Genomic DNA, 19,680 nt, shown 5'->3' with positions numbered 1-19,680 from the left:
CTAAAGACTGCTTGTTTCAGTTTCAGCAAGAAGATGGTACTTAGATTCAAGTAGCAAATACGGACCAGGGATGACTGTTCAAACTTTCATCATATGTGATATTCTCAGTTCAGTGGGGACATCTCAGTCCAGGAGTCTGGACAAGACCCCCAGCACAAAGGAGGGATTTTAAGCTTTTTTTTTTTTTTTCCTGACACCTCTTCTCAATGGAGACATGTAGGCTCCAAACTTGCTAATTCCCTGGGACTGGAATCAATTTATTGAGCACTGACTATGCACCTGGTTCAGTGATGCATCAAAAGAAGCTGATTATCAAAATTTACTTAGAAAAATGCCAGTGCCAACTTTTTCGCCAACCCAACAAGACATATTTCTGTGCATCCTCAGATGGTGACCAGGGGTCCTGCCTCTTTGGTTATAATATTTGACAAGATACATTTTGAGATCAAGCATTTAAATGTGATGGATGAATTTATTTAAGGAGTAGATGGTCATCCCCTTCAGTTTAAATGTGAGATTCAAATAAGGCAGCTGGTCATCTTGACCAGTCCCTTACTTCACCCAATTTAAGTCATCTGAGGGTCAGATAACTCCTCCGAGGGACTGAACATCAGTGTAAGGCCGTTCAGCAAGTGAGCCTCTCTTCTAGTCTCTTGGAAGGTATGCCACTGAAGACGACTGGAAGCTGGCTGCAGAGTTCTTTATTTCCTTATAACTTTAAGACCTATCATCTAAGGGAATCCTTCTTCCTAAAAATTGAAAAAAACACTTGACATTTTATGGCCTAGAAATTGCTGTTTTGCAAAGCTTTTGAAAATGATTGTGGCAACTGATTTTTGACAGCAATCTCACTCTGCCAGTGGAGAATTCCGAGCAGGCAGGATTCCATCCTGAAGGTGGGGAAAGTGCTGGCATTAGAGTCCATGTCCACCCCATCGCTCCCTCTAGCATGACAAGTCCACTGTCCCCTGGCCGGACTAACTGATGGGCCTCTCCAGTTGACGGAGGAAGCCACATCCCAGGAGAGAGACGGCCAGATGGAAAGCCTGGCAGGAGGAGCTCTGGTTTCCTGTGTCGCTTCCCAGGAAAAACACATCATCCCAGGCCCACTTCCCATGTGAGCTTTCCTAGGAACCAGACACACATTTCTGAATGAGCTTTATCCATCCCTTGGCCATGAATTTCCTTTCCATCATTCACCTGAAACACAACCAAGCTGGAAAACAGCAGACATGCTGTTGGAGCAAAATGGCCACATGGGGCACCAGTGACCTCTTTCTAAACCTCCTCCTGCTCCCCTTAAAGGCAATACTCCCAGCCCTGGTCGCTGCTGACCAGATTCTAACGTTCTGCATGTTGGACAGATTATGACTGTTATTTCCTGCTCTTTTGGTAGAAAATAGGGGGACTGAGAAGAAAGGAGAAGTGAACGAGAAGGAGAAGTGAGAGAGGACCCACTGTAGTTATGTTTTCTGCTTCCTGGTGAAGGAAGAGTGGAGGGCGGGGGCTGGCATTTGTGGCTTGGGGAAAAGGACAAGATAAATAAACAAAACACCTTTCCTCACTTTTGTGCTATTGAAGAGATCAGAGGTTGGTTCTCTGGAAAGGATGATACAGAGGAAGCTGGGATGAAGTAGGCAGAGAGATCAGGGATTAAAAGGAGGTCTACACATCAGTGGAGGCCACTCCCTCCTCCAAATGCTAAAGTTGGAGCTGACATCCCAGGAGCGAAGCAGGGCAATGAAGAGTCACGAGAAAAGACCCCAAGCGCTGAGACTTGGGGTTCCTGTAGAAAGAATGAGCTCGCCACGGGACACAGACACAGGGACCATCTCCACCTACACACTGGGAGCTTTTGGGTGTCTCACTCTTAGTTATGGATGGAAAGCCCCCTACATAAAAGGCAGAGTGCATGCTTGCTCTGTCACTTCAGTCACGTCTGACTCTTTGCAATCTCATGGACTGTAGCCTGCCAGGCTCCTCTGTCCATGGGATTCTCCAGGCAAGAATACTGGACTGGGTTGTCATGCCCTCCTTCAGGGGATTTTCCTGACCCAGGGATTGAACGGGTGTCTCTTATGTCTCCTGCACTGGCAGGCAGGTTCTTTACCACTAGCGCCTCCTGGGAAGCCCACATACAAGACAGAGACCAAAATAAATCAACAGGAAACAAAAAGAACTGAAAAGACACAGAACATGCATGATAATTAACATTACTGGAGAGATAAGAGGATATTTGGTTCAAAGACAATAATAGGATTATATGTATCTGCCGGGAGAAATATCAATAACCTCAGATATGCAGATGACACCACCCTTATGGCAGAAAGTGAAGAGGAGCTAAAAAGCCTCTTGATGAAAGTGAAAGAGGAGAGCGAAAAAGTTGGCTTAAAGCTCAACATTCAGAAAATGAAGATCATGGCATCCAGTCCCATCACTTCATGGGAAATAGATGGGGAAACAGTAGAAACAGTGTCAGACTTTATTTTTTGGGGCTCCAAAATCACTGCAGATGGTGACTGTAGCCATGAAATTAAAAGACGTTTACTCCTTGGAAGAAAAGTTATGACCAACCTAGATAGTGTATTCAAAAGCAGAGACATTACTTTGCCGACTAAGGTCTGTCTAGTCAAGGCTATGGTTTTTCCTGTGGTCATGAATGGATGTGAGAGTTGGACTGTGAAGAAGGCTGAGCGCTGAAGAATTGATGCTTTTGAACTGTGGTGTTGGAGAAGACTCTTGAGAGTCCCTTGGACTGCAAGGAGATCCAACCAGTCCATTCTGAAGGAGATCAACCCTGGGATTTCTTTGGAAGGAATGATGCTAAAGCTGAAGCTCCAGTACTTTGACCACCTTATGTGAAGAGTTGACTCTTTGGAAAAGACTCTGATGCTGGGAGGGATTGGGGGCAGGAGGAGAAGGGGACGACAGAGGATGAGATGGCTGGATGGCATCACAGACTCGATGGACGTGAGTCTGAGTGAACTCCGGGAGATGGTGATGGACAGGGAGGCCTGGCGTGCTGCAGTTCATGGGGTTGCAAAGAGTCAGACACGCCTGAGCGACAGAACTAAACTGAACTGAACTGAACTGAACTGAAAGAAAAATCAGTTAATATGAAGGAATTCTGAGAAATTCAAAGCATGATAGCAAACTTTAAAAAGTCAATAGAGGAGATTAAAGATAACATTGAGGAAAATCTTCCAGAAAGTAGAACAAAATGACAAAGAAGGAAAATAAGAGAAATGAAATGTCAAAGCAGGAGGTCGCGCCCAGCCTCTGATTAATGGGGGCTCCAGAAGGAGGGCAGAGAGGAAACAGAGGGACACCAAACAAGAAATAATACAAAAAACCTGCCCGAAATGAAGAGGAATACGAACCTCGGACTAAAAGTGTCTGTCTACACAACACAGCGGGTTTACCAAGATCTACTTCAAGGCACACCATCCTGCAATTTCAGATAAAGGGGTAAAGAAGGAAATCCTAACAGAGCCCATGGAGGTCATGGTGGGGGTAGTCCACTTACAGTGTCCAGACACAGACTTCCCCAGAGCAACTCTTGAAGACTCTGAGGCAACACCTGTGATATACTGAGAGAGGTATTCTATATTTTCACAGCCAGTGAAACTATGAAATCAGATGTGAAGGTAAAACAAAGACTTTTTCAGTTGTGCAAGGACCCAAACGTTTTACTTCCCTTATACATTTTCCCTGGATCACTGCAGGATGTTCTCCAGTGAAACAAAAGTGTAACACAGGAAGACTCGGGACCCAGGAAGCAAAGTACCTACTCCAGAGTTGGGGTAAAGGAATTACGGGACAGGAACGGGGACATCCTGGGCTGAGGGCTGCAAATGAGGCTACGTTTAGATAGGAGAAGAAGGACAGAGCGCTCCAAAAGGGAGGTCCCAGGAAGAACAACAAAGGCAACAACAAAAAACGCAGCCAAAGAGAGGAACAGATGAATTACCCAATGTGTATGGAAATTAACATCGGTAGACATTTGAAAATCTGTAGGAGCTTTTGGGAAAAAAAGATGGATGCATAGAAACTAAAGCAAGTAATGGCAAAATGGTTATTACCTTTAGGTAAAATAACTGGTTGTCTAAAAAGGAATCGCAACCCTAGGACGCTACTTGGGTTACTCATAACAATGGTATGCTGATGGGTATGCCTTTTGCCTAGGATTGTGGTTATCACCACACTGGGAGAAATGGGAAGGGGAAAGTGTGGGTGGGTGCATAGGAGACCTCAGTCCTCACCTATATCAAAAGAATAAATCAAGGAATAAGACCCTGTTCCAATTATTTAGAAGCAGAGAGAGGCAAATACCAGAAGAAACAGCTAAAAATTGTTGGAAATGGTTGGGGGTAGGCTCTTTTTCATGAACAGCATCTTGACTTTTAAACTATATCATATATTACTTAGATAAACATAAATGTGTTCAAAGTGGATGAAGGACTTCCCTGATGGTCCAGGGGCTAAGAGTCTGTGCTCCCAATGCAGGAGGCCCTGGTTCAATCCCTCGTCAGGGAACTAGATCCCACAAGCTGCAACTAAGATCTGGCCCAGCCAAATAAACAAATAAATATGTTAAAAAATAATAATCATTTTTTAAAAGAAGTGAATGAAATAAGTTGGAGGAAGTGGGAATGAACAGATTATTGTATCTGAACAACGTAGATTTCCATTCTAGTACATTGTAGGAATTGCTTCCCAAGCCACAAGGGAGGGTGCTGGGTTGGCCAGTATCAGCATCACCCACCAGTGATGTGTCTGGCCCTGCTTTTGGGCCCCTCAAGTTGCCAGAGGGCAGTGCGGGCTGCACAGAAGACTGCAGCCAAGATGAACTTGGATCTGATTCCAAGCGAGCAATTCTACCTCAATGGGAACTAATAAGGTGCCTGGTGGGGTGCTGGCCACCTTCACATCTATCTCACTTAATCTTCCCAAGAAGCCCGTGGGTGGGGTTTTTTAATTTTCTTGTTCAACTGAAGAGGAAAATGAAGTTTGGAGACATCACAGAAGGTGTCCACATTTATTGCAGTTGCTAAGACACAGAGGTAGGAAGGGAACCCAGAAATCCAAATCCCTAATCACAGTCACTCTGCTCCAGAGCCTCCCGCCATCTTTACATATGTACAGTGGTGCCAAGCCTGCTCCACTGCTTCAGGTTCCTTGTCTGTGACTAATTTACTAAGTCTCTCCAGCACCACTTTCCTCCCTCAGTAAACTTGATGATTCCATCTCACTCGTGAGTCTCACATAAGGTAATATATGTGAAAGAAATGTTTAAATTGAAACAAATGAACTTATTTACAAAACAGAAACAGACTTAAAGATATAGAAAACACACTCATGGTTACCAAAGAGGAAAGGTGGTGGCGGAGGGATAAATCAGGAGCTTGGGATAAAACATACACATACTGTTATGCACGGAGATAAAGCCTGAATATTCATTGGAAGGACTGATGCTGAAGCTCCAATACTTTGGCCACCTTATGTGAAGAGCCAACTCATTGGAAAAGACTCTGGTGCTGGGAAAGATTGAGGGCAGGAGAAGAAGGGGGCGACAGAGGATGAGATGGTTGGATGGCATCACCGACTCAATGGACATGAGTTTGAGCAAACTCTGGGAGATAGTGAAGGGAAGCCTGGTATGCTGCAGTCCATGGGGTTGCAAAGAATCTGACATAACCGAGCAACTGAATAACAACAATCACTACTATATATAAGACAGATGACCAACAAGGACCTACTGTATAGCACAGGGAACTCAACTCAATATTCTGGGATAACCTATATGAGAAAAGAACCTAAAAAAGAATGAATATATATATGCTGCTGCTGCTGCTAAGTCACTTCAGTCGTGTCCGACTCTGTGCGACCCCATAGACGGCCTCCTACCAGGCTCCCCCATCCCTGGGATTTTCCAGGCAAGAACACTGGAGTGGGTTGCCATTTCTTTCTCCAATGCGTGAAAGTGAAAAGTGAAAGTGAAGTCGCTCAGTCATGTCCGACTCTTAGCAACCCCATGGACTGCAGCCTTCCAGGCTCCTCCGCCCATGGGATTTTCCAGGCAAGAGTACTGGAGTGGGGTGCCATTGCCTTCTCCACGAATATATACATAACTGAATCATTTTGCTGTACACCTGAAAATAACACAGCATTGCAACTATACTCCAATAAAATTAAAAGTTTTATATACTCTAAGCGTCAATTATGCAAATAAAAATATTATTTTTGATGATGAGAGACAGGTGGCCTTGTGACATGATTCTGTCTCCTTTGTCGCCATCAGAAAAGCCATCTCCGGCTCACTGGCAGGACTCACTACGCTCCAGGACAGATGCTGAGACGAGAGAGCAGGGGCTCTAGAGGGGCACTTAGGTCTGCAGGGCAGATAGGGTCCAGGTCTGATGCCATGGGCACCTGGACCCTATATGTGGCTTGTTCCTAAGGTATCACCTCCTCCACTTGGGGAACCTATAATATTTAGTTCTGGGGATTTCTTTTTTATTTCCGATTAATCCCACAGACCTCTGTGATCATGATTCAGAAACACCCAAGTGTCACCTTCAGCTCAGCATCTGTTACTAGACTGAACTGAACAACTCTGAGAGAAACCACGTCTGCTCCCTTAACCCAGGGGCCTGGATACGCACAATCTGGGGGCAACTTTTCACTTGCCAGGGTTGACAGCAATCTCACTCCGGCAGCGACTTTCTAAGCATTTACTGCCCAAGTCTGCCCCCTTGTGGACAGTCCTCACCGCTTATTTCTTTCAAAGTGCTTTCACATGGATTAAGCAAAGCCCACCAGACACTTGCTACCTATGAGGTAAGTAAGGCTGGTATTATTTTCGCTTTATAGTGAGAAAATGAGGTTTAGAGAGAGAAAGAAAACCATAAATCCCTAGAATGACATTTAGCGTCTTTGTGCTGCCATTTAGCAAAATCCCCAAACTCTCTAGTCAGAGTGCCCTGCGCTTGAGCTCAGGTTAAATCCTGGTTCAGCAACAGTCACCGAGCAAGGTTCTTTCACAGACTGAATTTGATCACTACCATAGCCTCCAGGATTTTGAACACTTGCATTTGGTGGAACTATTTTGTGCAGTGAGGTGCTGAAATCATTCTAGAAGGAAAAGTGATGGCTGATAGACCATTTCAAGTCTTGTGTGTGCTTCAGTGTGTGGTGGGTTGCTGCAGTCCCTCAAAGCTGGGTTTAGTTAAGCAGGAAAAGTACAGACAGCAGGATGGGAACTCCTTTGAACACAGCCATTGACCACGTCACAACAGGTGTACCTGGCTTTGAAGTTCTCTGTGGAGGGTTTGACTGCAAGGGCACAGTGCAGCCCGGAGGCTGAGCTCTGCGATCCTGAGTCAGGCTGCCAGCGTCAGCCAGTCAGTAGATATGCAACCCTGGTGAATCTCATAACCACCCTGTGTCTCAGCTGCCTCACAGAGAAAGCTAGGATAAAGAACAGTATTCACTTCAGAGATGGTGCAAAGTTTCAGCCACAGAACTTACAGAGAGCACTCAGCGCCCAGCCAGCCACGGTGCCCCGGGAGCAGCTGTCAGCAATCCCTCCCCCTGGCCGCTGATGAGCTGGCCTGAGGCTGCACTCATGAGATAGAAGGAGGTTTGTCGGTGGGTGCAGCGTGGGTCTCTACTTTAAATACATTGCCCCAGGTATGGTTCTCAACCCTAGGACGGAGTGTGTCCTCGGAATTTTCTGTGGGCATTTTGGGTTACCCAGTGAAAGGAAACACTACAAGAATATGGGAAATTGGATGCAAGAGACTGTCCCACTCAATTAAGAACTGTCCCATGAAGAGACGTGGCCCTAAAGAAGATGTACAAATGGCCAGGGAGCACATGAAACGATGCTCAACGTCGCTCATCATCAGGGAAATGCAAATCAAAGCCACAAGGAGAGATCATCTAGCACCACTAGGATGCTGCTTTTTTTTTTTTTTTGAAAACCCAGAAAATAGTAAGTGTTGGTGAGGATGTGCAAATTTGGAATCTTTACATGCTGTTGGTGGGAATATAAAATGATACAGTCTTTATGGAAAGCAGTAAGGCAGGTCCTAAAAAACTGAAAAACAGAATTACCACATGAGTGAGCAATTCCACTTCTGGGTATTCACCCCAAACAACTGAAAGCAGGGATATGAATAGATACTTATAAAGCTATGTTCTTCCAGTAGTCACATACAGATGTGAGAGCTGAACCTTAAAGAAGGCTGAAGAATTGATGCTTTCGAATTGTGGTGTTGGAGAAGACTCTTGAGTCCCTTGGACAGCAAGGAGATCACACCACCCAATCAATCCTAAAGGAAATCAACCCTGAATAGTCACTGGAAGGACTGCTGCTGAAGCTGAAGCTCTAATACTTTGGCCACCTGATAGGAAGACATACTGGAAAAGATGCTGACGCTGGGAAAGACTGAGGGCAAGAGGAGAAGGGGGTGACAGAGGATGAGATGGTTGGATGGCATCATTGACTCAATGGATGTGAGTTTGGGCAAACTCCAGGAGATAGTGAAGGACAGGGAAGCCGGGCATGCTGCAGTCTGTGGGGTTGCAGAGTCGGAGCCGACTGAGTGACTGAACAACAACAATGTTCATAGCACCACTACTCCTAACAACCGAAAAGTAAAAGTCATGCCAGTATCCACTGAAGGATGGATGAATAAACAAAAGGTGGAAAATGCATACAATGGAATATTAGCCGTCAAAAGGAAGGAAATTCTGACACACGATACAATATGGATGAACCTTGAGGACATCAAGCTAAGTAAAATAAACCCGACACAGAAGGTCAGATATTGCAGGAGTCCCCTTATATGAGGGACCCAGACTAGTCAAATACAGAGAGATAGAAAGTGGAATGGAAGTTGCCTGGGTCTGGGGGTGTGGAGAATAGGGACTTATTGTTTAAGGGATACAGAGTTTCAGTTTAGTAAGATGAGGAGTTCTGTGGATAGATGGTAATGGTGGTTGCACAACAGGCAAACATGTGATACCTGTTAAGTATTAACATACACTTACCAGTGGTTACCATGGTAAATTTTATCACAGTTAAAAAACGTCCCACTGCCATAGAGAACAGTGGTTGATAAGAGGGTCGGAGTGGGCTGGGAGGGATGGATTGGGAGCTTGGGATCAGCAGATGCAAACTACTATATGTAGAATGGATAAACAAGGCCCCCTACTGAACAGGGCAGGGAATGATATTCAATATCCCAGGATAAACCACAGTGGGAAAGAATACAAAAAAGAATGAATATATGTATAAATGACTCACTTTGCTGTACAGCAAAAACATTGTAAATCAACTTCTTGTTCTTTTTCAGTCACTAAGTCGTGTCCAACTCTTTGCAGCCCCATGAACTGCAGTACGCCAGGCTTCCCTGTCCTCCACTAAATCAGCTAGACTTCAATAAATAAATTTAAAAAGTTGTCCCACCCAAAGTACCAATAGCATCCTTTTGAGAGATACTTCCAGAATATCCAAAAATGATCAACTATACATGCATTTGGTTATAAGAGGCTCATTTATACTCATGAGACCCAGTCCATTTGTCACACGAGTCTGGGTTTCCCCTTTTGGTCACAGCTGCCAAATTAAGGAGACGCCTAAAATCAAGTTAAGAAACAAGGAGCCATAACACGGTTACAGGGTTGGAAGGAGTCACGTTATAAACACTCGACAGCTTTAGCTCCTTGGAGTTTATAGCTATTTATTTATAGTCATTAATTTAGAAGTTACTTCTACTAATCAGTAGAAGTATAGATGCAATGCAGGAGACCGGAGTTCAATCCCTGGGTCAGGAAGATCCCCTAGAGAAGGGAATGGCAACCCACCCCAATACTCTCACCTGGAGAATCCACTGGACAGAGGAGCCTGTCGGGGCTACAGTCCATAGAGTCGGACATGACTGAGTGACTAACACACTTTCTACTAATCAATAGCATCGTAATAGGGGCAGCAAGCTGGGATTCTCAGCTACAAAGGAGACTTTCAGATTTCAACAGAAAATTCCAAACAGGAAGAAGTGGTTCTTACCTTGTAGATACAGGACTTGGCATTCAGGAAGAAAAGCTCGATGGTGGCATTGTCCTTCAGGTATGAGATGCTTTCAATATAGAACCTGCAAGAGAACAGCTGCCAATGAACCACAGACACACCGACCGATGAGGCAGAAAATGAAGTTGTCTGAGTTACATGATCTGACTGGAGGATGAGGACTTCCAACACAACAGGAACAAAAGAAAAAGTCATCAATTCCTTAGTGCTTTTCAAGTTTTATTATAGTGGATTAGGACCATCAAGACTGACAGCCCTTCCCATAGCTAGGAAACAGGTTCGCTATCAGCCTCCAGAAGTAAACTTGAACTTGACCATTTACTTCTATTTTCCTTACTTGTTCCCAATTTTTTTTACAATGTCACTTGTTTCCATTACATTACTTTCTGTCCTAATCACTGTTAAGTTGGAGTTTTAAAAGATAATTTCTTTTGCCTAGTCGAATAAAGGGCCTTATTTTTCTTTGAAATGGTTATGACAGATCTTCTGAAGACAGCAAGGTAGAGTTTGATATCTCCACATCCAGAAGGCTGGGGCCGGTGTTCTTAACACTGTGATATTCATGAACATGAAGCCAAATGAAAATTGGATTCTTATGCAGATGAAGCTTATGGGGTTTTTTCAAGATGACACATGCTGAAATTATTTAAGTTTGCATTCAATAAGTCTTTACAAATTGATTCTGGAGTTTATTCAATTCCCTAATTAGATAAGGCACTTGTACGTGTCTCAGGATCAGCTGTACTGAGGGAGCCGGGATGACAGGGGAGAAGGAAATAATTGGCATGCAGAGCCTTGGAGGGGAGGAGGTTCTGAGTAAGGGGTGACAACTCGTGGGGGGGCCTCATGGAAACTGGGGTAACCTGCCTTGTGGAAACTGGAGGCACCAAGAGGGGGTGGAAGGTGAAATGAGAAAAAAAACAAGTGCTGTGGTCTTTCAGAACAGCATTAAGATGTGATGGAAGGCGTCACGGGGAGGAAGCCAAGAGCCCAGTAATCTGCACCCAAGGCTGTTTGATTCAGGACAAGTCATGCTGGGCTTCTGCTTGCCAGACTATAAAAGACAGCAGCACGCCATCAGCAGTTCTCCACCTAAAACGTTTGCTGCTTTCAAATACTGGAACCTAATTCAGATTAAGAGCTTCCTGGTGGCTCAGTGGTAAAGAATCTGCTTGCATGCAGACCCCTGGGCTGGGAAAATCTACTGGAGAAGGAAATGGCAACCCACTCCAGTATTCTTGCCTGGAGAATTCTATGGACAGAGGAGGTGACGGGCTACAGTCCACGGGGTTGCAAAAGAGTCAGACATGGCTTCGAGAGTAAACAACAATAAACACAGCAAAACCAACACACCAACATTGCATAAGGCAAACAACATGTTTGTGTAGGCTCGGGTAAGTCCACGGCATCCCACTTTGCAACCGCTGGTCTACAGCCAAGTAAACAACATCTTTGACCATTTCACAGATATGCACAGAGGCTGTTGTGATGAATACAACACAGATTCAGTTAAATTTGTGAGTAACTCCAGAGTAACTTCAGATATTAGTAGATATTTTCAATCCACAGATATTAGTCCTACAATTACCATTATGAAAGGTCTACAAAATTTTTGGAAATTAGAATACTATCTTTATTTGTGCGAAGCCTGGGAATGAACAGGTTGGCTGATTACCCCTTTCCCCTACTGAAAATACAAAGCACTTGCCTCCTGCTTTGGACCAAGCGTTTTAGGTCATGAAGGATCTGCAGCAGTCTCAGAGAAACTGGGAAGCTGCACCCCTTTCACTCTCCTAATAACAAAGACTTGAAATGCGGTAGCAAATTCTACTTCTCAAAGCAGAACACAGTTGTCTCTCTGTATTGGCAGGGGATTGGCTCCAGGACCCCCTCCCCAAGGGTATCCCTTGGAGGCTCAAGTCTCTGATATAAAATGGTGCAGTACAGTCAGTACATATCAGGATTTTACATCTGATCCATGCATATGGAGAACTGACTGCAAGTTAAATGTGATGTCATTTAAAAGTCTCCATCCCTTGTAAAAGGTTCTTGGCGATGGGTAGTCAGAATAGCAAAATCAGAAGGAAAGAAGGCAGACAGATGGAAGGGAAGGGAAAGGAAGGCAGGTGGGGGGAGGGGAGGGTGACAAAGGCTCAGGATGGGCTTTGGGGCAGGGGGTTGGAGGACAGCAAAGCCAGATTAGCTGGGAGACTTGCTGTACTGTGCTTACTCGCTCAGTGTGTCTGACTCTGCGACCACATGGACTGTAGCCCGCCAGGCTCCTCTGTCCATGGGATTCTCTAGGCAAGAGCACTGGAGTGGGTTGCCATGTCCTCCTCTAGGGGATGTCCCCAGCCCAGGAATCGACCTGGGGTCTCCTGCATTGCAGGTGGATTCTTTACCAGGGGAGCTACCAGGGAAGCCCAGAAACCTGCAAGGGTGGCCTATTACAAATCAATTCTGCCTCTATACCTGTGTCTAAGCTATTCCTCGCACCCCGGAACAATCTTGCTGCAGATCCCAGCTCACTCCTGCTCTCTCCCGCCTTGCTCAGTCATGACATGTTTTCATTGACTCTGCGGACAGTCCCCACAGAGGATCTCCTCTCCTGGGCTCCAGTGACACCCTCTGCTTATTGTGTGGCCCCTGGTCCCATGATTCCCTCTTCCCTGAGATGCCTTCTCACTAGGCTGCTGACTCCTTAAGGGCTGGGACCCAATCTCATTCATTTTTGCATTCCCAGCACTAATCCAGGACCTGGCACCAACATGTACAATTTTTTAAAATTTTATTTCTTTATATTCTTATTATTTTCCATTATGGCTTATCACAGGATATTGAATATAGTTCCCTGTGCTACATAGTAGGACCTTGCTGTTTATCCATTCTAAATGTAACAATTTGTATCTGGGGTACCCTGGTAGCTCAGACGGTAAAGAATCTACCTATAATGCAGGAGACCCAGGTTTGATCCCTGAGTTGGGAAGATGCCCTGGAGAAGGGAATGGCTACCCACTCCAGCATTCCTTTTTTTAGATATAATTTTTTTTTAAGTTTTGGCTGTGCTGGGTCTTCGCTGCTGCATGAGTTTTCTCTAGTTGCAGGAGCAGGGGCAGCTCTCTAGCTGCAGCACGCAAGCTTCCCACTGCACTGGCGTCTCTTGTTTGGAGCACAGGCTCTGGGGAGCGAGAGCTTCAGTAGTTGCTGTACCACATGGGCTCAGCAGTTGTGGCTCCTGCGCTCTGCACAGGCTCAGCAGCTGTGGCGCACTGGCTTAGTTACTCTGCAGCATAAGGGATCTTCCCAGATCAGGGGTCGAACCTGTGCCTCCTACACTGGCAGGCAGATTCTTTACCACTGAGCCACCAGGGAAAGCCTACTCCAGCATTCTTGCCTGGAGAATTCCATGGACACAGGAGTCTGGCAGGGTACCAAACCCCAGGTCCCAGTCCATCCCTCTCCCTTCCTGCCTCCCCCATGGCAGCCACAAGTCTGTCCTCCGTGTCTTGTGAGTCTGTTTCTGTTCCACAGATGAGCTCCTCTTGTCATAGCTTAGATTTCACATAAAAGTGATATCATATGGCACTTGTCTTCCTCTGAGTTACTTCACATAGTATGATAATCTCTAGTTTCATCCAAATTGCTGCAAACGGCATTATTTTGTTCTTTTTATGGCTGAATAGTATTCCACTGTATATATAACATGTAAGTTTCTATGAGTGAAAAAGTCTGATTTTCACCTGTTCTCCTCTCCATACATCACTGTTGGGAGTTCTTATTGGACAGTGAAATGAGTGACAAAGACATGTGGGAGGGAGAAAAAAAAATAAATGATTTCCCAGACCATTTATAATGATTAGGGGTCCTTACTCTCCACACCCAGCCGCTGCCCCTCTATCCCTCTCTCAGTGTGACCATACAAAGCTGTTCACAGAGATATGCTGATGACTTTGAATCCTAGAGCCAGGAGAACAGCAGAGGCTTCTGGAATTTGCCAGTGAGTGACCTTAGTTCTGTAATAATTATGAACGTAAAGCTGCTGGGTCTGAAATAACTTGATTTTCAAAACAATGCCTTATGTCTTGATCCCATTCATTTTAATACTTGGCAATTAAGGAGTGAAGACATTCTGTCCCACCCCCTCCCAATTTTTTCTTCAACAGCCTATTAAGCAAAAACATTACAATTCCCTTTCCAGCTCTCTAATAATGAGAAACTGAAATGAGAGGGCAAATTTTATGCCTTTTGAGGTAGCATTTGTTCTCTGGCTTCACAAGAGACAGGAAGGTGGAGGAAATAACTACATTCTGAGGTGGAGGGGAAAAAAATCACTTCTCTTTGACAGAAACTGGAAAGCAGTTTCCTGTTAACCTTTATCACCAAGAAACAGCTTGGGAAACCCGGTGAGTTCCAGGGCTGTCATGTTATTGTTCTGTAATCCTGGATATTTAATTCATCCTGGACTTTCCATCTGTGCTAGGAAGCTGGTGAGTCAAAAGTGCCCAGAGGAAAACAGACCTCGGACATCTCAATCCCACGCCAAGGCCCAGCACGCACTCGGAGAGAACTTCTAGGGAAATGGGGAAGGTTGACAGTGTCTGTTCAAAGTGGAGAGCCCAGTTCTGTTCTTTTGGGCTTTCCTGGTGGCTCAGATGGTAAAGAATCTGCCTGCAGTGCAGGAGACCTGGGTTTGATCCCTGGGTTGGGAAGATCCCCTGGAGAAGGGAATGGCTACCCATTCCAGTATTCTTGCCTGGGAAATCCCATGGACAGAGAAGCCTGGCAAGCTACAGTCCATGGGGTGGCAGAGTCAGGCACGGCTGAGCGACTAACACTTATCTGCTCTTGCTGAGCGACTAACACTTATCTGCTCTTTTGGTTTTTCCTGAGAACTCTGTCAAAGGTCCTCCTTTGAGGCACTAGATGGCGATGTTGCACTTCCTTACCTGCCAGTGCGGACTGTCAGTGTTAGAGCGGGTTCACAAAAAACATTCCAGGTCTCCGCGTAAACCTAAGGAAACGGATCATGTCTCTCGTATTCAGAGGGTCTGTGTGGATGATTCCAAGTCTGATTCTGTATTAACCGAGGGGTGTGGATGCCTTGACAACCGGGGTCTTGGTTACCCTGTGGGTAATCCAATGCCTACAACCCCTTTCCTCGCCTGCCCCAGGGGAATTTCACACTCCAGGCTGCTATTCACCTTAATTATCTCAGAGCCAAGAACTGGATAAATTGGGAGAGTCCACATATCCCCAGAGGCTGCTGAAGTTATTCAAACTAGCCAGTCCTAAGCCTGCTTACCGCGCCTGATCTATTCCTGCAGAAACCACAGTAACGGCTCTTGCCCACAGGTATCTCACTCCCTCTGCTTCCTGGCCAAGCCTGGTGCTTCCCCATGTGCTTTACTCTGCTGGGAACCCTCTCCTCTTGGGAATCAACTAGCAGTCTCTCTTTTCAATGTTAGTCATTTCCTTATCTGTTGGCCCCAAGTACCTCAATAATAATAAGGCCTACACTCTAAAACAGGTTCTTCATGGGAACTTCCCTCGTGGTTTGGTGATTAAGAATCTGCCTTCCAATGCAGGGGATGCAGGTTTAACCCCTGGTTGGAAACCTAAGATCCCACATGCTTTGGGGCAACTAAGCCAGTGAACCACAACTAGAGAAACCCACATGCATAACAAAGATCCCGCGTGCTGCAACTAAGACCCAATGCAGCCAAATAAATAAATATTTTTTCAAAAAACCTAAAATAGGTTCTTCAGCACATTTAATAGTACTGAATCTTTTTCTTTATTCTCCCATGCTGTGCAGCTTGTGACATCTTAGTTCCCTGACCAGGGACTGAACCCAGGTCCCGGGCAGTGAAAGTACCAAGTCCTAACCACTGGACTGCCAGGGAATTCCCAGTAGGACTGAATCACAGGGCTTCTTTTTGAGTCAAAGGAAACGGTGCTCTGGGCCACAGGCAAACCTGGCTCAGTACCATGACTGATGCCACACGCAACCTGACCCAGATGATCCTAGTCTGAGGATATTTTATCAGATGGTCTGAAGTAGGAATACATATGTGCTATGCTAGTACATGTCTGAGTGTATTCAATACTCAAGGCTCTGGAGCCTTCGGGGAGTCTGGTCCCCTTAACCTGTAGAAGCCTCAGGTGGTGGCAGACTGAACACCACTCTGCAGGATGACATCAGCTAGGGGCTCCTACGGACCCCTTCGCTCCTCCTCTTCCCTCTCACATCCCCACTTGGCACTTGGGAATCACTGACTATTTATGGCAAGTGTTAATTAAATGGCCCAATGATTTCATTTCGTAATGAACACAAATGTCACATTTGGAAAGCTGGCTTTTGGTAGCAAAAAGGAGCGATAGTAATGAGAAGGATAATTAATACTGCTGTGAGTTTCTGCAGCCAAGTATCTCTGATGTTGAGAATTTCAGCAGCGCCGAGAATCCTAACTGGGACACCCAGTTGAGATCTAGCGAGTTCTGGTTAGCAGACACCTCCTTTTAGGTCCACACCATCGTTGTTACTGCAAGTGATAGGAAACAGCACTTGCTGTCTTAATCAGCCCGGAAAGACACCAACAGGCAGGTCGTGAACTCGGCTATAACATCCTCCCTCCCAGATGACAGCTTCCTGGCATCTTCTCTCTTTTTTTTTCTTCTCTGTAGCTCACTTAGTTTATTGTTTGTGAAACTCTAGGTTTGAAGAGACACATCTAATTTCTATTTATTTTCCTACAAACAGTGTCGATGACCAGAGCTCCAAGAACACTTGGCTGGAGAATACCCAATGAAAGGAACACCCAGACATGGAGGAATTCTCCTGAGCACAAACTCAAGTCCATTAAAAAAAAAAAAGAAAAAAAGAAGGGGACTTCCCTGGCAGTCCAGTGGTAAAGATTCTGTGCTTCCAACGGAGGCACCATGGGTTCAATCCCTGATCAGAGATGAGATCCCACCTGTCTCGTAGTCAAAAAATAAAAACAAACAAACAAAAAAAAACGAAAAAGGACAGAGCGACTTCTTTGGGTGAGTAGGCGTATTTTTCCTTCTATTTTTTTCTTGACCTATTCTTTTTTTTCGTAATTGTGTTTGGTTGTTCTGGGTCTTTGTTGCTGTGTGTGGGCTTTCTCCAGTGGTGGCAAGTAGGGGCTACTCTCCAGTTGCAGTGCACAGCTTCTCATTGTGGTGGCTTCTCTTGTTGCAGAGCAGTCTCTAGGCACATGGGCTTAGCTGCCCTGTGGCATGTTGGGACTTCCCGGACCAGGGATCAAACGAACCAGTGTCCCCTGCACTGCAAGGCGAATTCTTAACTGCTAGACCACCAGGGAAACCCTCTTGACCTATTTATTAAGTTTGACTGGTGGTCCCTACCAGAGGGTCACTGCTCTCAATTTGGGGAGCTTGCCTCATGGCATTAAACAATGATCTTGTCATTGAATGTGATCTTTGTCTAACACTGATCCCTGGGAGGCTTGTAGAGGATGTGTGAGGGGTCAGGGGGGTAGAGAGAGATGAGGCTGGAGAGGCATGCACAAGTCAGGTCACCCAGGACAAGTGAGGGCAGCCTTAGCACAATAATGCATTGGGGATCAAATGACAATCCTAGAAAGGTGCTCAGTGACAACATATAGAAGAGGGTGGGAGGGACCAAGACCTGAAGCAGAGATGAACAAGGAGATTTCAGGATCAGCTGAGACTTATGAAGGTCCTAATTACAGACAGAGGCATGTACAGGGAGGGTAAAAGTGAAAATGTTAGTCACTCAGTTGTGTCTGACTCTTTGTGACCCCATGGACTGTAGCCCGCCAGGCTCCTCTGTCGATGCAGTTCTCCAGGTAAGAATACTTGAGTGGGCTGTGATTCCATTCTCCAGGGTATCTCCCTGACCCAGGGACTGAACCTAGGTCTCCTGCATTGCAGACAGATTCTTAATTATCTGAGCCACCAGGGAAGCCCATGGAAGGTAAAGGACAGAGCTATTTAAGACATATTAGATAAGAGGAATTCACAGATAAGAGGGCAGAGAAGGGAACAGGTGGGAGAGAGCAGATGACATCCAGGCTGACTTTCACGTTACTGGCTTGAGGGGCTAAATGGGTGGTGGTGCCCGCTGCAGAGATAAGGAGGCATCAAAGCAAGAAGACCAGGTTTGGGGGCAGAAAGATGATGACGTTATTTGATTCAGACAGGAGGGCAGAGAAGCGCCTGTGCAATTTGGTGCCCAGAGATCTCCAGTTACCATGGGGCTGATGGGACCCGATAACGGACCCTAGAGACTGAGGGACCACTGGGACATAGGAAAGGGGGCAGCAAGTCCATCCTTCCGAACCTCTGCTGCGAACAGAAGGGGGCACAGGAGTGGGAGCTGCAGGAGGAGGCAAGTCAGGGAGGATATTTTCTTTTGTGAGGGTGAGAGTGCTGTGGATGTGGAGGGGAGGGGTCTGTGGAGAAGAAGCGGCTTAAGATAGAGAAGAAGAGCGGAGACTGAGGGGAGTGAGCTCCCTGAGGTGGTGGGAGGCGCTGGAACTAGAAGGTTTGTGGACCCGCCAGCCTCAGATGATGGAATGAGGGGTGTGTGTGTGTGTATGAGGGAGAGGAAGAGGAAGAGAGGGATGGAGGTGGGAGAAAGGGACCTTGGAAGTTGGAGGGTTTAATTTGTTCACTGATCTATTCTTAAATCCTTAAACAGCATCTACATCATACAAGCCCCCAATGAATATTCATAAACCAATACCCAAACCCATCAATGATGGTGAGTACTTAGCATGGAGTTCACAAGTTAGAAAGCTGTTGACAACCCATAGTTGAAATGATAGGCTTTTGGCTCTTAATGTCCAGCAGTGATGCAGCTCAGAATGACAAAAAAGGGACCAGCTGGACAGAGGCGTTTTCTCTGTAGAATAGGAGAGAGCACAGCACAGGGCAGAATGTCTCCAGACTGGAGGTCCCTGTTGTCAGGAGATGGCAGGTCCCTCTCAAGAGGGACTAATGGCACACAGCTCTGCTTCCCTCTTTAAGACTCCCCTTCCATTTGCTAAGGTGGTTTCCAATGGGGCTGCCAAGCTTGGGACTGCACGTTGCGGTTGTCCCCGCAGGGGGCGCTCTGTCCATGGTACTGACTTGGGCAGTCCCAGAGCAGCAAGGTCAGGTCTGGGAGGGCTGCCTCTTTCACCGGCCCTCTCACCCAGTGCTGGGTGAAGTTGTCCTTTGCAGATGGACGCCAGGGCTGCAGATGAGGCCAAGCATGGAGCCCAAGATGGGTCAAGGCCAGCGATCTCGACTCAGGTCCTCTGGCCCTGCCTGCACAGGGAGCAACAGTGGGTTCCCTGATTAGCAATCTTGATGTCCCTTTTCATTTGTGAGAGGGAGACTGTGTGGTGCAGGGGGCAGGGCCGCAGGATGGGAATCAGATCTGGCTGGACAGATACAGTAACTTACTAGCCATGCTGGGGAGAGAATTTACCTAAACATCTTGGTTCCCCATCTCCTTATCTTGATTAGGAAAAACAATAGCTGCTTCAAGGACTGTTGCAAACTAATTCACCCATAGTAATGGACAGTTGCCT

General features: G+C 46.0%; 1 protein-coding gene across 3 annotated transcripts in view; it reads right to left on the bottom strand.

Annotated features, from left to right (window-relative positions):
• FRMD4A (FERM domain containing 4A) overlaps window positions 1-19,680 on the bottom strand; it is a 366,806-nt gene that overhangs the window by 128,414 nt on the left and 218,712 nt on the right. For all 3 annotated transcript variants that reach the window (XM_040248505.1, XM_040248508.1, XM_040248507.1), the window contains exon 5: window positions 10,076-10,160. In XM_040248505.1, coding sequence (XP_040104439.1) covers window positions 10,076-10,160 — 85 coding nt within the window. The remainder of the gene's footprint in view (window positions 1-10,075; window positions 10,161-19,680) is intronic.

Source organism: Oryx dammah, unplaced genomic scaffold (genome assembly GCF_014754425.2).
Source record: "Oryx dammah isolate SB20612 unplaced genomic scaffold, SCBI_Odam_1.1 HiC_scaffold_10, whole genome shotgun sequence".
In the NCBI taxonomy this organism is placed as follows: domain Eukaryota; kingdom Metazoa; phylum Chordata; class Mammalia; order Artiodactyla; family Bovidae; genus Oryx; species Oryx dammah.
Note: the sequence above shows the minus strand (reverse complement) of the source record. Positions and strands in the feature narration are given on the sequence as shown.